The sequence below is a fragment of the Aquarana catesbeiana genome, linkage group LG01, assembly GCF_042186555.1.
Source record: "Aquarana catesbeiana isolate 2022-GZ linkage group LG01, ASM4218655v1, whole genome shotgun sequence".
In the NCBI taxonomy this organism is placed as follows: domain Eukaryota; kingdom Metazoa; phylum Chordata; class Amphibia; order Anura; family Ranidae; genus Aquarana; species Aquarana catesbeiana.
Window position 1 is genome coordinate 514,958,630 of NC_133324.1, and position 14,004 is coordinate 514,972,633.

Sequence of the window (14,004 nt, forward strand, 5' to 3'; positions counted from 1 at the left end):
ATCAGGATCTAGTTTGGTGTGTTTGATAGTGATAGGAGCTGATTTAGCTATAAGGATAGACCTACCCCGGGCATACGTGGAGCATGTAGAGTGAATGGCATATGCTATTTTTACTCTTTTAAGGGCCACAATGCAGGATGTGAAGGATCACATGCATATGATGTTGTGTCAGATATTCAAACATTAGTGATTGTTTCACTTTGGAGTTAAGCCCCTAACATTCCGAAAAATTAAGCATAATTTAGTCAGTAGTAAACATAGTCATTGATGCACAGTTCTCACAGTGCACCAGAATCAACCATAGTGTGGAGATCTGTACACCCTGAGAAGTATAAGGTAACATGGATAGCTTATGCATGAGAGGGAGCAGTGTGTCCTTTGCAAATATTAACTGGATGCCAAGAAGGCCGACCAGGCCAGTGAGCATATAAAAAGAGAACAAGATAAAAGAACAGAATAAAATGAGGAATCCCAAAACATTCAAAACCACCCAAACCCTCCCGACTCCCAAACCCAAACACTTGAGAGCTTTGTTCCCAAAACTGCAAAGCAGGGGGGCCATGGTATAGTCCCGCAACCAACAAACTATTAGAAGTTGAAAGAAGTCTACAGCAATGGGCTTCCATCTGTGTTCCCACGAAAAAAAATATGGTAAGTAACCCAGATCCTGGAAAGATTATTCCAAAGTTAGCAGGAGAATAAAATAAGGGATATGGTGGTAACAGTCATCCAAGATAAATGATGTCTAGGCGACATACAGCAAAGTCTTGGAAAATGTCCCTAGCTTCTTGTGGGTAGGAATTAAAAAGATGACTGGAAGCAATTTTGGTGTCCTTTTCCCTCCGTTAAGATCAACTAAGGGGGGGGTTTCAAACAAGAGGTGGGAGACTTCGTGCAGGATACTTACATTCAGCGAGAAGATCGGTTCTGGTGTCGTGGATCTGGAGGCCCCAGGGTATCCACCCAATGGATCTGTGAAAAAGTAGGCCTTGCCCTGATTAATGAGCCACAGCCGTGCAGGATACAGCATGCTGTAAGGCAATTGGAGATCCCTTAACCTTCTTTTGATGGCCATGAAAGCAGCCTTCTGTTTTTGTGTAGCTACTGAGAAATCCGGAAAAATGGTGATTCCATTACCATTAAAGGATACACTGCCTTTTTCTCGGGCAGCCCTGAGAACCGCCTCCCTGTCTCTGAAGTACAGTAATTTAATAAGCATAGCATGTGGTGGGGCGTCAGAGGGCAGGGGACGCAGGGGGGACTCTATGCGCTCGCTCGATGGGGAACAGGGGTGAAAAGGTGGAGGCGCCAAAAGTGAATGTCAGCCATCGCTCCATGAAAGCCTCAGGAGCCCTGCCCTCTGAACCCCCGGAACCCCAGGAAATGCACATTACGCCTCAGGCGATCCTCCATGTCTGTTAACTTATCAGCAGTGTAATCCTGAGCTTGACGCAGCTCCCTAACAGAGGCCTGTAGGTCCAATTCTCCTATGCGTTGTTCAGCATTGGTCACTTTCTATGACGGAGATTGTGTACATCGTGTTTCAGGAAGGACAAGTCTGTTTTAATGGAGTCTATTTGCGTGGTGAGGGAAGCATGGCTGTGCTGAATAGCCTCCATGATCTGTGCCAGGGTTGGTTCTGCAGGACCTGTGTCAGTATTTAGTGTCCTCAGAAGGGGAGAATAGGAGGGGATAGTCAGGGCTAGAAACTGGGAGGAGTTGTGACTCTTCCCTGGGAGCTGCTGCGCCGAGGAGGAAGAGGATTTGCTGGCTGTGTCTCTGTGCAGGAGGCTGGCCGGCGCCATTTTGGTGCTGCAGGCATGGCGGTATCGGCAGCATGAACGCCGGTGCGTCCTCCATGGCAGTGCCGTATTTGACCATCGCCTGGTGGGCTCTGGGGTCCCGAGAGGCTGATGAGACAGAAGGGGCTCTGGAAGAGCAATCGGGTCTGCAGGATCAGTGGAGGATTTGTGCAGTGTGGATGGAGTTTAAGCGATTCGCGTATCTCACATCCCGGTCATTGGCCACGCCCCCCATCCCTACCATCCTTGATTCCACCAGAGGTTCTCCCCCTAGCGTGCAACTTACATTCATATTTTTAACCCCCAAGTGCATTACTTTACATTCCCCTACATTGAACTTCATTTGCCATGTGTATGCCCACTCCTCCAATTTATTAAGGTCTTCCTATAGAGTTTCAATATCCTGTTGTGAAGTTATTATCCTGCTTAACTTTGCATCACCAGCAAACACTGAGATTAAACTATTTATTACAACCTCTAGATCATTTATGAATAAGTTAAACATAATTCTTCCCAGGACAGAGCCCTGGGTTACCCCACTGATCACTGCAGACCATTCAAAAAATAGGTTATTACCACCCTTTTAAAACCTTTTTAAAAGTCTGATCTGCAGACCAGTACTTCATCCATAGGACCCTGTGCAAACTGATGCAAGAAACCAAGCAGCTTGAATCCCACATAGCATCACAGAGAAACATAAAGCAGAACTAAACCCTCCTGTCCTTTATACTTAGCAAAGCTGCCATCTTTGCCTCGGATTTGCAGTTGCCATGGTGCTGTACACATGATCAACTATGATGCCAGCCATTTTATGGCCTGACAGGTCGGCTGAGATTTGACATAAGCACAGAAGTAACTAACAGTTATCAACTGTTTTAGATGACCGTTAAATTAGTGGGTTTAGTTTGGCTCTTTGGCTCTGTACTCTAAAAACTGATGGAAAAAAAACGTAGATTTCACTTGCAGAGACAAATTCCATCAGTTTTTTAAGCACGTTTGAGTACGTTTTTATACACGTTGACATCAGTTTTCATGCGCATCTTTTAAGTGAGTTGAGCTATGGAATTGTCTTTGTCTTACATGTATATGCCCTCCATGTGCTCCTTACTGTGAAGGCCAGTTATGGGTGTGGGCGGTGGCCAGTGTTTTGTTACTGTTCGTATATGTGGGGCGGGGACACACTGGACACCTTTGCTGCCATTGTGCTCTTGCTGGGTGTCCAGTGTGCTCCTGTCCCTTTAAGGGGGCTAGGGCCGCCTCCAGGCTCACCTGTCTCACACCTATCCATTCAATGCACATGCTTCCACTGTGGAGACACTTATAAATTTAGTAGTGTTAGGACTGCAAGTAATACAGGGTGCCTTGACGAGGCCTTGCAGCTTTCACATGCGTTTGCAAATGTGTGCTAACTAAACCCCTGCTTTTAACAGACGGTTAGACAGGCTAATTTGGTTGGTCAGCAGACTGGTTGGTGAGTTGAGCTATGGAATTGTCTTTGTCTTGCATCTTTTAAGTGCCCTCTTCACACCACAGTATTGATGTCAGTTTTTTTTTTCAGTGCAGAAAACTGCATACATGTTGCAGATTCCCGTGTAGAAAAAATCTGCACGTGATACAAGTGTGGTGTGAACAGGACACAGAGAACAATTTTGTTCTTTCAGCCCTTGCAGAATGCATGCAGAAAAACTGACGTCTCTGCACATGGTGTGAATGAGGCCTAGACCATAGACATATAATCACACACATAGGTTGGACTTACCTACTCACCAACTATGTAACTACCGTATGTACCAATGCATCTTTTGCAAGTTTTGCAATTAAACATAACAATTACAAGGTAGTAAGTGAAAACATGAAAGGAAAAAAAAAAGGGGGGGAGGGTTAACAGGGGACCAATTACACATGCCTATAACAAATATATTTGGGGGTCATACCGACCCAATAAAATCAGCGATGTGGCTTAGTAGGCTCATATACTCTCCCAGGGCCCTGGGAAACCTCTCCCCCCCCTTATCCGGGGTTAGAATAGAGCCAAAGTGTACCCCTAACAATACAAAGACATTCACACACACATTCATTCAATAATTCACTCTGATGTACCTCAGGCCTATTTAGGTCCCAGCCCACCTCACCCCCAAGATCAATTGAGCCTAAAGCTTTGTATCATATAAAGCCCCTTCCAGTTCAGAAGTACCAACTCCTCTGAAGGTTTAGGGATACGACTCACTGTAGTTCAGACCAAACTAGGTCATCTGGGATGACAAGACAGTAGCATTTTCTATATTAGGCAGGTGTGCAAGGGCATTCTCTGAGATCAACTCCTGGTGTGGAGACTGCGACAAATCTGAGACACTGGAATGTTCCTCGGCTTGTTAACCACTTGACGTCCGCGCTATAGCCGAATGACGGCCACAGCGCGGACCTGAATTTCTGGCAGGCCGTCATATGACGGCCTCCCCTGTGCACGCGCGCAGAGTGCGCTGTGATCACCGAGTCACTGAGACTCGGGTGATGACCGATCCGAGTAAGGGGCCGGTCCCGGCCCCTTACCATGTGATCAGCTGTCAGCCGATGACAGCTGATCACATGATGTAAACAAAAGCTCAGTAATCGTTTTTTTTTTTTTTTTCTCCTCACGCTGACAGCCAAAAAAAAGCCGATCACCGGCTCATTTGCAAGGGACATCGGTCCCGAAAAGGAAGAGGCAATTATGCCTCATCTGTGCCACCTGCCATTTCCACCTGACAGTGCTCACCAGTGCCACCTATCAAAGCCCACAAATGCCACCTATCAATGCCCACCAGTGCTGCCTATCAGTGTAAACGATCAGTGCCTATCACTGCCACCCATCAGTGCCCATCACTGCCACCTCATCAGCGTACATCAATGAAGGAGAAAAATTACCTGTTTTAAAATTTTTATAACAAAATATAAAAAAAAAAATTTTTTTTTTTAAATTCGGTCTTTTTACATTTTCTTAACAAAAAATAAAAACCGCCGAGGTGATCAAATACCACCAAAAGAAAGCTCTATTTGTGGGAAAAAAATGATAAATATTTCATTTGGGTACAGTGTTGTATGACCGTGCAATTGTCATTCAAAGTGTATCAGCGCTGAAAGCTGAAAATTGGTTCCGGACAGGAGGGGGGTTTAAGTGCCCAGTAAGCAAGTGGTTAAAGCATGAGAACGGGGAATCCACCACAGCGGATTAAGCCCATTTTTTTTTTAAAGCCCTCCACAAATGAGCAAAGGACAGAGAGATGCTTCCGATATGTTAATGTCTGTTAAGGATATTTTTAGTCCTCATAAGTTATTAAATAGAAGATCAGGGAACACCTAAATGTTTTTGGCTTTTAGGAGCCCTGGAAAAGACCAGTGCTGTGAATACACAGATTTTGATATCTGCCGTAACACTCGTAGCAGGTTTGCTTCTACTGGGTTGTGCAGGGCTGTCACAGAAATGCCCAATATTTTCGTGAATTGGGAAGACCTGTGCTCATTAGGTGACTAAAAAGACATCAAGATTTGATTCATCCAGCATGAATCAACCAGCAGCTACCTGACTAAAAACAAAATTTAGAAGAAAAAGTCTTCAATCCAAAAAGCTGAAGAAACACATTCTTCTTTCTGAGGACACCAAACTACAATAGGCATGCCTGGTAAGGCTGGGGGTTTTAGCCTATTGCAGACTCAATGAACAATTGTTTAGTGTCCTAATTCTCCTGTAGGTGGCAGTATAACCCACATATAGAATTTAGAGCTGTGTCCCTCTAGGGTTGATTATTATCATCATACAGGATTTATATAGCACCAACAGTTTACGCCAGTGTTTTTCAACTCTCGTCCTCAAGGCGCCCCAACAGGTCGTGTTTTCAGGCTTTCCGTTATTTTGCACAGATGATTTGATCAGTTTCACTGCCATAGAAATGACCACAGCCGTTTCATCTGAGGGAAATCCTGAACATATGACCACGCCTTGAAGACTGGAGTTGAGAAGCACTGGTTTAAGCAGCTCTTTACAGTGTAGAGGGGGGACAGTACAATTACAATAAAGTTCAATACAGAGGGAATAGGAGGGCCCTGCGCATGGAGGTTACAATCTAAAGGATAAATAAATGCTAATTTTCCTGGCGGATCCTTTTGCTCCCATACAAAGTCCTTATTGACATGTCTGTGGTAGGACAGTGACACAAAATATTTTGTTTTCAGTCTGATTAAACACAAGTTGTAACTACTACATGAAAGAATTTTCTGATAATGTTACTACTCTTCCACAATTTGCCTTTATGGTTAAAAACCAATGTGTATGTATATAAAAATATTTCATAATTTGTCATGCACATGTATGAGTGTACGAGTTGCACAGCAGTATAGTAGGTTTTCAACATCATGGTGATTAAACAACTTCTTCTCACCTTGTTCATTATGTCCACAGTATCCGCATGGGTCCAGAAACAGTCATGAACAGACACAAAGGTAAGTCCACGTCTGCCGAAAAAAATGGTAGTAGGAAAAGTGGTCAGTATGGTCAGACTAAACGTTATTTCTTCAATAATGCTAGCATTGTATGTTCTATATAAATTACTAAAAAAGAAAGTACATGATATAGGTGAGTTGGAAGCTCTGGTGCACAAGAACTATGACTTCATCGGTGTTGCTGAATCTTGGCTTCATTCTTCACATAACTGGGCTATTAATATTCCTGGCTATGCACTCTTTCGGAGAGACAGAGTACAAAGGAAAGGTGGCAGTGTCTGTCTCTATGTAAAAAGTGATCTCAAAGCGAGTGTGAAAGAGGACCTAGTTGATGGAGAGTGTGATCTGGCATTATAGGTGGAACTGCATATAGATGTGCCTAATTCAAAGTTAATCATTGGAATTTGTTATAGGCCCCCCGAGTGTTATTGAGGAGGTGGAGATTCAGCTCCTTGCACAGATGGAAAGAGCTGGAAGGGCTGGGACAGTGATAATAATGAGGGATTTTAACTACCCGGAAATTGACTGGAGTAATGGCACTACTGGAACAAATAAAGGGCAAAAACTAGGAACTAACCAACTAGGAATGATCTGTTTGACCTGTAATCTCAAACCATGCAAAGTTATTACTAATGTTCATATAAAAGGAACATCTGGGTAGCAGTGACCGTAACATGGTTTTATTTAATGTTAGTTGTAAGCAAAAACACATATGGGAAATATACTTTTTTTAACCACTTAACCCAAATCGTTGTCATTGTACATCGGTACTTTGATGCTAAATATTGATATGGCAGCAGATAGCTGCCATAACCCCGGTATTTTCAAAAACTGTGAGCGGCGCTCTTTCAGATAAAAGTGGTCTCAGTGGCGGATTTGCCGCAAGATCACTTATCGGAGGCAGGAGAGGACCCCTCCCGTCGTGTTCCGGTCATCTCCGCTGCTTACCAGAGCCGTCGGTAGCGGTGGAGACAAACGCTTCCTTCCCCCTGATACGCATGGAGCCGAGTGAGGGAAAGATGGCCCCCGCTCGGCTCCGCCCAATGGTCTTAAAGAGGAAATTTTTTTATTTTGCCTTTTAGTGTAAATGTTAGATCTAAGGTCTTTTTGATCCCAGATCGCACATTTAAGGAGGTCCTGTCATCCTTTTTTCTATTACAAGGGATGTTTACATTTAAAGCACCCCGTCCCGCCAATCTCGCGCGCAGAAGTGAACGCATACGTAAGTCGTGCCCGCATAGGAAAACGGTGTTCAAACCACACATGTGAGGTATTGCCGCGATCGTTCAAACAAGAGCAATAATTCTAGACCTCTTCTGTAACTCTAAACATGTAAGGGTAAAAGTTTGTCAACCATTCCATGAGCGGGCGCAATTTTGAAGCATGACATGTTGGGTATCAATTAACTTGGCGTAACATTATCTTTCACAATATAAAAAAAATATTGGGCTAACTTTCCAAAAAAATTGTGATTGTAAGACCATTGTGCAAATACGGTGTGACAAAGTATTGCAACGACCGCCATTTTATTCTCTAGGGTGTCTGAAAAAAAATATATGTTTGGGGGTTCCAAGTAATTTTCCAAGGATGAGAGCTGCTCTCCAAGACTTAGACTGAGAGGGAATATTGGCATAGATGAACACAGAACAGGAATGGAAATTCCTCAAAGAGACTGTATGTAAACTCACCGCAAAGTATATTGCCATGGGCAATACGATTAAAAGGCTAAAAATAAAACCTATGTGGCTCACAGCCAAAGTTATAAAAAGCTATAAATAGTAAGAAAAGAGCATTTAAAAAATATAAAAATGAAGGAACAGTATCACTGTTTAAATGTTACAAAGAATATAACAGAATATATAAAAAGGAAATAAATAACGCAAAAAATTCAAAACGAACGACAGATTGTAGGACAAATCCCCAAAAATGATTTAAATATATTAATAGTAAAAAGGTCAGGTCTGAGCATGTAGGCCCTTTAGAAAATAATCTGGAGTGGGTGACTGGGGACAAAGAGAAGGCAAGTGTAATAAATACTTGCTTCAGCTCTGTGTATACAAAGAGGCATGGGGGAGCTCATGTCCATAATGGGGGTGGTATTGGCAGAGCCCCAACTGATCCACTATGGCTCAAAATTGATATGGTCCAGAAATATTTGGGCAGAATAAATGTGGATAGAGCACCTGGACCAGACGGCATCCACCCATGGATCCTAAAAGAATTGAGCTCTGTCATTTCAAAGCCATTGTTTCTTATTTTTAGCGACTATTTAATGACTACACTAGTACCACTGGATTGGTGTAGGGCCAATGCTGTGCCTATATTTAAAAAGGGATCAAAGTCTTTACCAAGTAACTATAGACATATTAGTTTAACTTCTATAGCTGGGAAGATACTGGAGAGTTCAATAAAAGAACACATAGATGAGTTCTTGCTGGAAGAAAATATTCTAAGTAACAGACAGCATGAATACATGAAAGACAGAAGTTGTCAGACAAGTAAAACCTTGGAAAGAAGGGTGGACCGTGGTATACTTGGATTTTGCAAAAGCTTTTAACAACGTTCTCCACACACGGCTAATGTGTAAGGTAAAGTCTACAGGCTTGGAAAGATCAGTTTGAAAATGGATAGAAAACTGGCTAAAGGGCCACATTCAGAGAGTGGTGGTTAATGATTCTTACTCTGAATGGTCCAAGGTTATCAGTAGTGTACCCCATGGTTCAGTGTTGGGACCATTACATTTTAATATATTTATAAATGATATAGGGTCTGGGATTAAAAGTACCATTTCAGTGTTTGCAGATGACACCAAGCTATGCAGTGGAATAACGTCCTTAGGATGTCTCCAACTTACAAGCCGAACCTCAATGCACTGTTTAATTGGGCGACCATGTGGTAAATGAGGTTTAATGTTGGTAAATGTAAAGTTATGCACTTGGGGGCTAAGAATATGCATGCATCATATATATTAGGGGGAGTCAATGGTGGAGAAGGATCTGGGTGTTCTGATTGATAATAAGCTTAATAATGGCATGCAATACCAAGCTGCGGTTTCCAAAGCGAGCAAAATCCTTTCTTGTACTAAAGTGGTGGTCTGGTCTCCCCCCTCCAAAAATTAAAGGTCAGCAGCTACACAAACTGTAGCTGCGGACTTTTAATATTAGGACACTTACCTGTTCTGGAATCCAGTGATGTCGGCACACCAGCTGATGATGCAGCCCAGCTGTCGGGTGTTGCCGCCACCATTGCCGGTAAGGGTCCCTACTGCGCATAGTGCACTACACTCTGTTACTGGCCCAGCAGCGGGGGGGCGGGAACGGGGCTGGAATTGTGACGGACCTTGCCGCGGCGAGGTCCCACAGAAGTGGGGACAGGGTAGTCGTCACCCCCCCGAAAGGTCCCAAACGTGGCACCGGAAAGGGGGGGGGATCAGATAAGCGGAAGTTTCACTTTTTGGTGAAACTCCGCTTTAAGAGAGGTATGGACTCCAGAGAGAGAGATATCATTTTGCCCCTGTACAAATCATTAGTAGGAATATGCAGTTCAGTTTTGGGCACCAGCTCATAAAAATTATATTGGGGAACTGGAGAAAGTGCAGAGCAGGGCAACCAAACTGATAAGAGACATGTAATAGCTCAGCTATGAGGAAAGATTAGAGGAACTGAATTTATTCTCTCTTGAGAAGAGGATATGCTCAACATGTATAAATACATAAGTGGTCTATATAGTGAACTTGGTGTTGAGTTATTCACTTTAAGGTCATCACAGAGGACAAGGGGACACTCTATGTCTAGACTCTAGAGAAAAAGAGATTTCCTCTCCAAATACGGAAAAGCTTCTTCACAGTAAGAGCTGTGAAAATGTGGAATAGACTTCCTCAAGAGCTGGTTCTGGCCAGCTCAGTAGATTATTTTAAGAAAGGCCTGGATACTTTCCTGGATACACATAATATAACTGGGCACTAACATTTATAGGTAAAGTTGATCTAGGGAATATCCGATTGCCTTTGAGGGATCAGAAAGGATTTTTTTCCCCTGCTGGAGCAAATTGGATCATGCTTTATCTTTTTTTTTTTGCCTTCCTCTGGATCAACCGTGGGTATAGGATTGGAGATTATATAATTATATATATATATATATATATATATATATATATATATATAAATAAACACACACACACACACACACACACACATACATTAGAGGTGCGCATCTTCACTGGTCTCACGATTCGATTCGATTACGATTATCTGTTCAACGATACGATTCGATTCCGCGATGCATCACGATGCATCACGATTACCGACGAGCGAAAACAAACTGAAAAATACTGAACCTCCCCCATCAAATGCAGCCACTTGTGCCCGTCAAACGCAGCCACTTGTGCCCGTCAAACGCAGCCACTTGTGCCCGTCAAACGCAGCCACTTGTGCCCGTCAAACGCAGCCACCTGTGCCCAAACACAGCCACCTGTGACCAAACACAGCCACTTGTCCGGTCAAATGCAGCCATCTGTGCCCGTCAAACGCAGCCACTTGTGCCCAAAGGCAGCCACTTGTGCAGCCCAAACGCAGCCACCTGTGCCCGTCAAACGCAGCCATCTGTGCCCGTCAAACGCAGCCACTTGTGCCCAAACGCAGTCACTTGTGCCCATCAAACACAGTCACTTGTGCCCATCAAACGCAGCCACCTGTGCCCATCAAACGCAGCCACCTGTGCCCAAACGCAGCCACTTGTGCCCATCAAACGCAGTCACTTGTGCCCGTCAAACGCAGCCATCTGTGCCCGTCAAACGCAGTCACTTGTGCCCATCAAACGCAGTCACTTGTGCCCATCAAACGCAGTCACTTGTGCCCAAACGCAGCCACCTGTGCCCAAACGCAGCCACTTGTGGCCATCAAACGCAGCCACTTGTGCCCATCAAACGCAGTCACTTGTGCCCATCAAACGCAGCCACCTGTGCTCATCAAACGCAGCCACCTGTGCCCGTCAAACGCAGTCACTTGTGCCCATCAAATGCAGTCGCTTGTGCCCATCAAACGCAGTCACTTGTGCCCATCAAACGCAGCCACCTGTGCCCGTCAAACGCAGCCACCTGTGCCCGTCAAACGCAGCCACCTGTGCCCGTCAAACACAGCCACCTGTGCCCGTCAAACGCAGCCACCTGTGCCCGTCAAACGCAGCCACCTGTGCTCATCAAACGCAGCCACCTGTGCCCGTCAAACGCAGTCACTTGTGCCCATCAAACGCAGCCACCTGTGCCCAAACGCAGCCACTTGTGCCTGTCAAACTCAGCCATCTATGCCCAAACAATGCAGCCATCACTAACCCCCCACAATTACTTTATTTTAATTAATGTTATATTACAATAGATGCTGTGCCCCCGCTGTATGTGCTTTTAAAAAACCAATGTCACCTCATACTGAATTTCTCCATAGTAGTACGATCATGTGACTCCCGGCTCGTCCCGTCCCGCCCCTCTCCGCTCTCCTCTCCTCTCACGTGTCTCCTGAGTCCTGACGTCAGCGGGGAATTCTCAGTCCCGCCCGCTGACTATAGTTATCGTATCAGAAGAGATGCGGGCGGGACTGAGAAATCCCCGCTGACGTCAGGACTCAGGAGACGGAAGAGGAGAGCGGAGAGGGAAGAGCAGAGTGGAGAGGGGCGGGACGGGACGGGAGTCACATGATCGTAATACTACGGCGAAATTCGGTATAAAGCAACATTTTTAAAAAAAAAACACATACAGCGGGGGCACAGCATCTATTGTAATATAACATTAATTAAAATAAAGTCTTTTTAAAAATCCGCTCGGAGCGCTTTCCCGGGAGGGGCGGGGCTAGTAATGACGTCACCGAACATCGATTTTCCGGTCCTTACGCATCGATGCCGCATCGGGGACACCTGAATCGCGATGCATCGATGCAACGATTAATTTCAGCACCCCTAACATACATACAGATATATATGTGTGTATGTATGTACAGTGAGGGAAAAAAGTATTTGATCCCCTGCTGATTTTGTCGTTTGCCCACTGACAAAGAAATGATCAGTCTATAATTTGAATGGTAGGTTTATTTTAACAATGAGAGACAGATTAACAACAAAAATCCAGAAAAAACGCAATTCAAAAAAGATATAAATTGATTTGCATTTTAATGAGTGAAATAAGTATTTGATCCCTTATCAATCAGCAAGATTTCTAGCTCTGAGGTGTCTTCCATACATGTAACTAGCTGAGATTAGGAGCACACCATTAAAGGGAGTGCTCCTAATCTCAGCTTGTTACCTTTATAAAAGACACCTGTCCACAGAAGCAATCAGATTCTAATCTCTCCACTATGGCCAAGACCAAAGAGCTGTCCAAGGATGTCAGGGACAAGATTGTAGACCTACACAAGGCTGGAATAGGCTACAAGACCAGCGCCAAGCAGCTTGTTTAGAGTGCGACAACAGTTGGTGCGATTATTCGCAAATGGAAGAAACACAAAATAACTGTCAATCTCTCTCGATCTGGGGCTCCATGCAAGATCTCACCTTGTGGAGTTTCAGTGATCATGAGAACAGTGAGGAATCAGCCCAAAAATACACAGGAGAATCTTGCAGCTGGGACCATAGTCACCAAGAAAACAATTGGTAACACACTAACGCCATGAAGGACTGAAATCCTGCAGCGCCTGCCAGGTTCCCCTGCTCAAGAAAGCACATGTACAGGCCCATCTAAATGATTCAGAGGGAACTGGGTGAAAGTGTTTGTGGTCAGATGAGACCAAAATCAAGCTCTTTGGCATTAACTCAACTCACCATGTTTGGAGGAGGAATGCTGCCTATGACCCCAAGAACACCATCCACACTGTCAAGCATGGAGATGGAAACATTATGCTTTGGGGGTATTTTTCTGCTAAGGGGACAGGAAAACTTTACTGCATCAAAGGGACGATGGGTGGGGCCATGTACCGTCAAATCTTGTGTGAGAACCTCCTTCCCTCAGCCAGGGCATTGAAAATGGGTCATGGATGGGTATTCCAGCATGACAATGACCAAAAACACATGGCCAAGGCAACAAAGGAGTGGCCCAAGAAGAAGCACATTAAGGTCATGGAGTGGCCTAGCCAGTCTCCAGACCTTAATCCCATAGAAAATATGTGAAGGGAGCTGAAGATTTGAGTTACCAAACATCAGCCTCGAAACCTTAATGACTTGGAAAGGATCTGCAAAGAGGAGTGGGACAAAATCCCTTCTGAGATGTGTGTAAACCTGGTGGCCAACTACAAGAAACGTCTGACCTCTGTGATTGCCAACAAGGGTTTTGCCACCAAGTACCAAGTCATGTTTTGCAAAGGGGTCAAATACTTATTTCACTCATTAAAAAATGCAAATTAATTTATAACTTTTTTGAAATGCGTTTTTCTGGATTTTATTGTTGCTATTCTGTCTCTCACAGTTAAAATTAACCTCCCATTCAAATTATTGACTGATCATTGATTTGTCAGTGGGCAAATGTATAAAATCAGCAGGGGATAAAATACTTTTTCCCTAACTGTATGTATGTATATATAAATAAATATATATAATATATATATATATATATATAATATATATATATATATATATATATATATATATATATATATATATATATATAGAGAGAGAGAGAGAGAGAGAGAGAGAGAGAGAGAGAGAGAGAGAGAGAGAGAGAGAGAGAGAGAGAGAGAGAGATTTATGTG

At 43.9% G+C, this 14,004-nt stretch overlaps 1 protein-coding gene across 3 annotated transcripts in view; it reads right to left on the bottom strand.

Moving 5' to 3' along the window:
* The window catches only part of POLRMT (RNA polymerase mitochondrial), a 287,623-nt gene that overhangs the window by 31,113 nt on the left and 242,506 nt on the right, over window positions 1–14,004 (bottom strand). For all 3 annotated transcript variants that reach the window (XM_073594039.1, XM_073594038.1, XM_073594037.1), the window contains one exon: window positions 6,218–6,290. In XM_073594039.1, the coding sequence (XP_073450140.1) occupies window positions 6,218–6,290 (73 nt within the window). The remainder of the gene's footprint in view (window positions 1–6,217; window positions 6,291–14,004) is intronic.